The following is a 9,347-nucleotide window of genomic DNA, read 5'->3' as shown; positions in this document are numbered from 1 at the left end:
TATTTGGGTAAATTATTAAATTAGGATTAATCTAACATTTTTTTTAACTATCAGATCGAGTTCGTGGTAATATTTCGTTTTTCTTCTCCTCCTGAATCCAAACTTAGGGTTTATCCCTTCTCCCATTTTACTCGCTCGTCGATCTGTCAAAAAATTGAAAACTGATGAGGGGATCTTATAACAAAAACCTGTTCTTGTACCACCTCACTGTCATCACAAGAACCTCATCACCCTCATTTCTGATCCCTTCACCATCTTCCCTATTCCGTGCTCCCAATTACGCCACAGTCACAGAAACCCCGGAAATACAATCCTTTACGGTGAATTACCTCGTCAACAATTGTGGGTTCCTCCCAGATTCGGCTCTTAAAGCTTCAAAATACGTACTTTTTAAGACTCCAGAGAAACCCGACTCAGTCATCGCACTCTTCAGGAGCTTCGGTTTCTCAGATTTGCAGATTCACAATGTCATTCGGAAATCGCCCGGGATTCTCGTCAGCAAACCCAAAGAGACCATCTTGCCCAAGCTCGAGTTCCTCATCTCCAAAGGTGCTTCAAAATCACAACTTGCCCGCATCATCGATCTCAACCCTCTAATCTTGAAAAGAAGCTTAGAGAAACACCTGATCCCCGCTTTCGATTTGTTGAACAATTTCATTCGTTCTGAAGAAAGGACCGTTGCTTCTATCTTACGTGCTGGCCAAATTTTAACTTCTTCTAGGTCGCTTCGAAATATTAACATGTTGGTTGATATAGGGGTCCGGGAGAAAAGCATGGCAAGGCTAATTCGCCAGTGGCCTTGGTTGCTTATATGCAATTCTGAAGTTCGCCTTAAGAGTATGGTAGATGAAGTCATTAAAATGGGGGTTGATCCCAACAAGGCTAATTTTGTTCCTGCATTGTATGCTACGTATCTTCCAAAGTCCATGTGGGATAAGAAGGTTGAGTTGTTCAAGAGGTTTGGATTAACTGACGACAACATTCTTGAGGCGTTTGTGAAGCACTCTTGCTGTATGTTGATATCTATGCAGAAAACTGAGGCCTGCATTGAATTCTTTGTCAAAGAACTCAGTTGGAAGCCTGTTGATGTCACCAATTATCCGGTTCTTCTCTCGCTGAATTTGGAGAAAAGGGTTGTTCCGAGGGCTGCTGTCATGAAGATTCTTATGGCCAATGGTGCCATTAGCAGTGGTAAGCATTTGTTAGCATATACTGCTTCGGAAGAGAGGTTCTTTAAGAAGTATGTGAATCGTGGTAAGGATCAAGCACCGGAGTTATTGAAGCTGTATCGGGAGAAAATGAATCTTCCAGTAATGGATAGTAAATTGAAGTCTTGAGCTTTGTGGATACCTTTTTGAATTTCAGTCTACTTTTCTGAGGTTTCATTTGATAATTTGTGCTAATTTTGCCATGAACTGGTTTTTTGATGAATCATGCAGTAATATCTGTCAGCCTAAGAGACTTAGTTTTAGTGAACTGGGGTTAAATGTGTGCTTCTAACATCATGTTGAGCTGCCATCTTTTTAACATTTTTTGCAGCTGCACAATATCTAAGAACCTTGTGGTAATTAGGGAGGACTGTAGATTGTAGTTCACAATTTCGCCTTTCATTATTTTTCAGGGGAGGTGAATACGATATCCCCTTTATATTGTCTGTAATTTTTGAACATGATGTGATGCCGTTGTTCCTTGCATGATTAATGAGCCCCAATTTTGATCTTCTTTCCCCTTTATGTTTTTGGTACAAAGTCTAATGTCATGCATAAGTAAGTGGTTTTTTTTATCTATGTTGAGTCACCGTTTAAAGTTGTCTAACACATCGAATTTACAAGGCTGGTCTTTTTACACCAACACACCTTGAACTAATTACATTTGACATCGTAGGAAACCGATTGAATTGGACGTGAATCAGCAACACATGTTCTTTTTAAATGTTTGACAGTATTATTATTATCATACAAATGTTGTACACTTGTTCGGATGCTACTGAAAGTTTGCAACATGCAACCAACACCAACATGGAACACGAATAAGCTTTCAACTTGTACCCAAGCAACCGTTCAGATCTCCCAAGAGATTTGGTATCACAATTCATAGTTGCGGGAAGGCATCATCACCATCACCAACAGTAACAGCTAATGTGTTTTGTCCACTCACTCCATGTTGTGACAACGCTCTTACCAATTGAAAAGGGCAACAACATTCTTACCAAGAGAGTCAAGTAGCTTAGCTCATGCCAAAAGATGGTGGCTTTATCATGTAGGAATGGACTAAGAGGTCCAACATGAAGGTCGCCTTCTCTTGTAGCTCCCTCATTATCCATGGTTCAATCTGTTGTAGAATTTCCCTTTTCACAGCATCTTTTCTTGTTCCATTCTGAAAATTTAAACACTTAAAGACTCATTGAGAGTAAGAATGTACTGCAACTAAGAGTTGAAAATGAGAAAGAAGAAAAAGAGAAGTATACCCCCATGGAAAGGAACGCCTTTGCATCCTGGCTCAACACACCTTAGGATGCATAAATCAGGTTGCAGCCTTTGATTGTATATGCTACAAAAACCCAATTCCCAAATCATATCAGCCAATCTTCCAATAAACTCAATTGAATTGAATTGTTGATATCATACGGAAATGGATCCTCTCAATTTTTTTTAACAAATTAAGGGAGTAAAGTGTAATCTCCCACTATTAGTTTTATAAGTGAAACAAAAAATAAATATAAAAGAGAGAACAATGAAGGGTTAGAAATCACATTTTACACTCTTAATTTTTATTAACAATTGAGAGGATCCAATCCCATTAGCATACCGTGCCCCTTCGGACTTCATCTTGCCATCTTGGGCCTTAGGTTGTGGGCCCAACTCAGCAAGTGCTAATTTCACACTATATTTTAATTATTACAAATGTAATAGCTCGCGTAATAAAATTGAAATTATAATTTTAAGTTATTTTGTTAAAATTAATTTGAATTATAATCATTTGATTAATAAAAAGTAACATGTCATGCATTGTTCGTTTTCTTTTTAATCTGGTGTTAAATGTATAAACTCTAATGTGGTTATTAATGTTTTTATTAATCTACTCTAATGGCGAGCACGTGACGGCGCGACGGGTGGGCAGCAATGGCAAGCACGTGACGGCGCGATGGGCTTGATTTCTATGTCGTTGAGTAGCCGCTAGGTAGGGGTGCACAGACCCGGCCCGGCCCGAACACTTTAGGAACTAATTTGGTGTGATTTCATCGGGTTTAGGGTCGGGTACGGGTCTCAAAAATAGACCCGGTCATTATTTCGGGTCGGGTCCGGGCCATAGCTCGGGTCACCCGAAGTCGGCCCGGTGGCCCGATCATCATACACAATTAATATTTTGTGTTATTAGTGATGGATCATGACTATTCTTATGTGAAATTTAAGTATTGTAAACCTTAATATTTTGTGTTATTAGTCATTATAAGACTATAAGTTAATGTTTTATGTTTAGAATGCATAAGACTTTAGACTAATACATAAGATTGTGTTATTTATATTTATTTAAATATTTGGTATTATTAGACAATATTAGTATTGATTGTGGTTATGCTTTAATTTTGAAGAATGGTTGGTTCTTGTTATATTTTTCTAAGTGAATTTTACCATGTTAACTAATGGTTAGAGTCTTGGAAATTTGGATATTTTTACATGCTAGCTTACAAGAAGGTATCAAATTAATGTAATGTTAACGGCCCGGTTTTCACCCGGTATAATTGTGGCCCAAAAGTGTATTGGTTTCATCGGGTCTAGGGTCGGGTTCGGGTCTAATAAATAGACCCGGTGTATATTTCGGGCCGGGTCTGGGTCACATCAAACCCGACTTCACCCGGCCCATGTGCACCCCTACCGCTAGGTTTGTTCACTTATTTGGGTTTAGGGTTGTTTGTGGGCTTGGTTGTAACAGGTAGCAGTTATACCCCAATTATGATGAGTTTCATGATTGTGTTTGGAGCTGGGTTAAATAGATTGTGCCTGTGTTTGTGTTTATAATATCTATTTAATCTTTATGTCATTGAATAGCCGCTAGGTTTGTTCACTTATTTGGATTTAGGGTTGTTTGTGAGATTGGTTGTAACAAATAGCAATTAGACCCCAATTATGATGAGATTTATGATCCTAGTAAGAGAAAGAGGGAAATTGCTAGGTAGATCTATAAAAGTAGGTGAGGTAGTTAAATAGATTGGTTAGTAAGTTCTTTGTTGTGATTGTGTTTGGAGCTGGGTTAAATGGGTTGTGCTTGAGTTTGTATTTGTAATATCTATTTAGTTTAATTTTTATTTTTATCATATGTTACAGTTAATTTTAAAATATTTATTTAATATACCATATGCTAATACTAAGAGTATTTTTTAAAAAGATATATATGTAAAAATAAATATAATATGATTACAGATATAACATAAACAAATATACTAAATAAAAGATTAAACCAATATGCTTACCAATGCATTTGTTAAGTTTTGTAAATTGGAGAATAATTAAGTATGTATTCGGTTGCTTGGTGATCACATAGATAATTGAGTAATTGGGTTGCAAATTGATCCCACAGTGTGCACCTTATTTTTTTTCTCATTTCTAAATAAACCCGGGAATTAAGATTTCATGAAAAAGATAAAAAAATTTTCATATGAATAGATAATTGTTACGAAACAAAATCTTATTATAAAATATTAAAATTTTACATATTACAAATTATGAAGATCAACCACAATGTAAGGCCACTTCTCCCTGTTTTTGACCATGATATAAGCTCTCTTTTTTCGGTCAAGAGTCCAATAACATCTAATTAAAAAAAATGAATTAAAAATATCAAATTAAGGACAAATAAATGATAAATTAAAAAGATTTTATCAATTTATTTTATACTAAACGATAAAACTAACAATATATTAATAAAAGGATATACCTTTAAAAAAATCACAATAAAATTTCAAACATTTGCATAATTTAAATGTTAAAATTTATGTTATCGATAAAATGATGCTATTATATAATTTTTTGATAAAAATTAAAATAAAAAAATAATTTTGTGTAGGTTAATACAAATTAATTACGTACCAAATAAGTTAGACTATTCATTTGTTTGTTTTAATATATCAGCATGAGTAAAAAAATTAAAATGATTGTCAGAAATTTTACGATCATCGACCGTATTTACTATACGTGACTCCTTTTTAAAAGTTATCTTACACATGTGTGTAGTTGGAAGATAAATTCCGCTTGATTCCTCAATCATAAAATTTGAGAAGACATAGACCCTCCCATTGATCAGTTCATTCTCAAACATCTTTACCAAATAACTCTTGATTGAACAATAAATTTTATCACACTGTAAAATAAATTAAATATAAAAGTTATTAGTACTTATAAATCTATTAAAAATATTTATAAACTGGACCTAGTATCACTTGAAAGAATTATGAAAAATAATCAACTAACTTTATCATCCATTAGAATCGTAGGTAATACTATTGATAGAATCATTATTTTATTATTTGTTTACAATAATTTTACATAGTTGATTAAAATAATTGTCATATCAAAAATAATATTTATTATTTGCAATTTTTTAACTTAATTATTTTTTTTCTTAGTTTTACTGTGAGCAAATAAAAATAGAAATAAAAGTAACTTAAAATGGAAAAAAGAAAGAAGTTTCATATTCAAAAATTTAAAAACAACATATTAAAGAAGAATAATCGTAATATATAAATTGAGACAACAATTTAAATTTAAATTAATCTAAAACTAATTTAATCAAATACCAATAACTAAACTACTTAAATAATATTTAATTTATTTTAGTCCTTAGACACGTATAGATTAGAGTCATTCTCGTAATGACAACCAACTGAACACTACAAGAAAATAGCTCTATTGCCACGCTTTTAAAGCGTGGCGAAAAGTTGAAAAAGCGTGGCGATAGCTTTTCGTCACGCTTTTTGAGCTATCGCCACGTTTTTGAAAGGGTCATGTCTGCAAGGGTGGCGGTTGCTTTATCGCCAGCTTTTTTCAGCCTATTGCCACGCTTTTTTTTGTCATGCTTTTTACAAATGGCCACTTTTAAAAGCGTGGCTGTAGGTGGGAGATATGACCACACTTTTAAAGCGTGACTGTATGTGGAGAATAGGGCCACACTTTTAAAGCGTGACAATAGAGCAAATATGGCCACACTTTAAAAGTGTGGCAGTAGAGGAGATATGGCCACGCTTTAAAGGCGTGGCAATAGATAGAGATATGGCCATGTCTAAAATGCATGACAATAGACAATGATATGGCCACGCTTTAGAAGCATGGCAATAGACAGAGATATGACCACGCTTGAAAAGTGTGGCAATAGACAAAGATACGGCCATATGGCCACGCTTTTAAAGCGTGGCGAAAAAGATGGTCAATAACCTAATTATTCTTTTTAATCTTCATAAATAAAACCTTACAATTCATAGATAATTTTATAATTTAATCAATGACCAATAATTTTAAATTAAGTAATCCAACTTTTATAAAATTGTCACCAAAATAAGTGTGTGATTACATAACAACATGTGCTCTAACAAAACCAAAAGTCAAAGTCATAACTACTCATGAATTCCTAATACATGAATTAGAATTCCTAATCAAAGTCATAACATCTACTTCTTGTACTTCATTACAAGATACAAAAACTTCATGTATCTTTCATTGCAAGTGAAATTGTTTTGACCGCTGCTTTGCAACATAAAAAACACAAATGAACACCTACAAATTAAATGAAAAATGGATGATACAGTAAACTAAACTAGTATTACGAGCCAAAGAACAAAGAACCATTTGTGAGCTATGGAACAGTAAAGCTCTATTGCTGTTACACCAGTATTACGAGCCTAATCATCAGCTTGCTTTATATACAACATATACAGCATAAGCTTTTTCCACTTTATCACTTTATATATATATCTTGTGCATTCAGCCTTCATTGGAATATTAATACATAAATGAATAAAAGCATTTTAACAATCAGATTTAATTTGTTTGGTCTTCTTTTGTATTTTGGATGAAAGGACTTAGATATTTGCAATGATGATGCAGCAAAAATTGAATATTTTAAAACTTAGGATAATATATTTGTAAATTATTAGAATAAGTATGATTTCCAGCAAAACTATACATGGCCCCTTGTCTGAGGGTATTCAATCCCTACCTTTTAGCCACTTGTTAATGATTGCCTATATCTTAGGTGGCCAATTTTCCAACACATTGCATGATAAATTTTCAGCAAAAGTTACGATCTTAAAGATTACACTGCCACTGCTTGTTGTTTGATATATATAGTTATACCTTTTTTGTTCAGATTCCAATCTCTTCCTAACACTCTCCTTAGCTATCATAGACCCAACCTTGGCATACTTACCAACATTCTTCAAAAATTCTAACAAACCAAACTCTTTCCACCAGTCATAGTTATTCAAAATCACAACATTAGAACCTTCTAGGTTCGAATTCAGCAACAACAAACAGAATCGAAGTACTTGGTTATATTCCAACATTTTTATTAATAAAAAATATTATAATTTTAACTAAGAATAGGACAGTGACCATTTTTTTTCTTTTTATTAGTATCTCTCTATGACAATAAAATGGAAAAGATTACTTACATCATCTTTGTGTGGAATGTGAGTTGATTCGGAGGAGTGAGGAGTATTTCTTGCTCTGCTACTTGAGGCATCCAAAGGAGAATCTTGGGTAGCTTGCACTAAGGCTGCTACCTCTTCATCGCTCATTTCAGGGTTGATTTGGTGCACCAATACCTTTAATAAACCACATACACCGTCCATGTTCTTCTCTAATGATGAGACCTTAGCGTTATATTCAACTTTTATGTGGCGAATCTCCTCATCCTTTTTAAGAGAGCTTCTTGTAATCGAAACCCCATAACAACAAACTCGACCTGGTTGGTCCTTTCCTAACACTCCTGTAAATGCATCCTCATCATTTTCTCCTGCCTCTAAGCGGTTCTGAAGTTCAGTATATCAAAAATCAACATCCAATAAAATACAAAGTCGCATTAACTCAATATAAATAGAAATCACATCAGAATTCATATTGTACATATCCAAAATACAAATACAAACAACTCACAATTGTGGTTTGTGTTTTAGCATCAATTTCTTTTCCTTTTTTACTTGTGCGAGTTGCTATGAAAACTTCAGCCCTTGATGGTTCTTCACTGTTCTCTTTAGAGTCGCGCTAGAGTACATAGAGAAAAAAGTTTACATGAAGCATACTAACTGGACAACTACACCATGAATATATATAAAAGAGAAATCACAAAGAATAAGTTATATTACCAGCTGCTTACGCACTATTCCAAAATTTGTGGATCCCATTCGGTGAGGACATGTTTGCTTTGACCTATTTTCAGTATTCTTAGCAGAGATAGCCTAAATATAAACATGAAGAAGAGATATTATTATTCTTACAAGATATCATGTCAAATTTCTTCAAAACACCTAAGTTTAGGAACATGAAGAATCAATGATAGTATGCTTGATGGTACATAGAAAGATAAAAGACAATATTACCTTGATAGCTGGAAGACTCCAATACCGAATTAGTTTGCGAAATTGAACCTTAGGAATCTCTAATGGTCGGTTCTTTATCATTTCTTTCTTTGTGTTGTACTTCAAGAAATACTCTTTTTTTTTATTTCACCCTTGTATTTTTTCCATGCACAACAAAATTCCTGCAGTACCCACGACTTTGAACTTATGGGAAGAATGAACTTTTGCTATGCAACACAACATATTAGAATGTCAATGGTTAGCACAAATATTTGGCCAAAAAAATTAACAAAAAATTATCCATAATGCCATATTTACATACATTGACATACTCCCACATGTCCTTTTTGAGTTTTTTAGGCACACCATGCCAACTAGTATATAACAAAGTCACAAAACGAGGGTTTCTAACTGTTGTGCCCAATAGTTGGTTGAGGTCAGATACATAATCCTTGGATGGACCTATAGGCTTCCCTTGAAAAAATTCCACCTCCCGTCGATGATTAAAATATGTGGCATGAAGCTTTTTGCACGTAGTTTTTCCACGTGTTTTCTTCTTTATTGTGCCTAAGTCCGAATAAAATAAACATAATTCAATTGAGAAGTAATGGAGACGACGACGCAGAGGAGAGGCTAATGACGCTGACGCTGATGGTAAGCATGCTGGTAACGGCGCCGAGGAGACGAGGCGGAGGGGAGCGGAGGCTAACAGCGCAGCGAGGGTGGTGCTGGTGATGGAGGGGATGTGAGCTCTTCCAGGGTAGCCATTGATGAGAGT

General features: G+C 34.5%; 1 protein-coding gene across 1 annotated transcript; it reads left to right on the top strand.

Annotated features, from left to right (window-relative positions):
* Positions 55-1,722, top strand: LOC107638346 (transcription termination factor MTEF1, chloroplastic-like). The gene has a single exon (XM_016341582.2). It carries the CDS (start codon positions 165-167, stop codon positions 1,335-1,337), a length of 1,173 nt encoding a protein of 390 aa, XP_016197068.1. The 5' UTR covers positions 55-164; the 3' UTR covers positions 1,338-1,722.

This window comes from Arachis ipaensis, chromosome B01 (assembly GCF_000816755.2).
Source record: "Arachis ipaensis cultivar K30076 chromosome B01, Araip1.1, whole genome shotgun sequence".
Classification (NCBI taxonomy): Eukaryota; Viridiplantae; Streptophyta; class Magnoliopsida; order Fabales; family Fabaceae; genus Arachis; species Arachis ipaensis.
This window is presented reverse-complemented; position numbering and strand designations above follow the sequence as displayed.

Excerpts from the sequence above, each read along its gene's own strand:
- LOC107638346 (XM_016341582.2), top strand. The coding sequence starts at position 165 with ATGAGGGGATCTTATAACAAAAACCTGTTCTTGTACCACCTCACTGTC.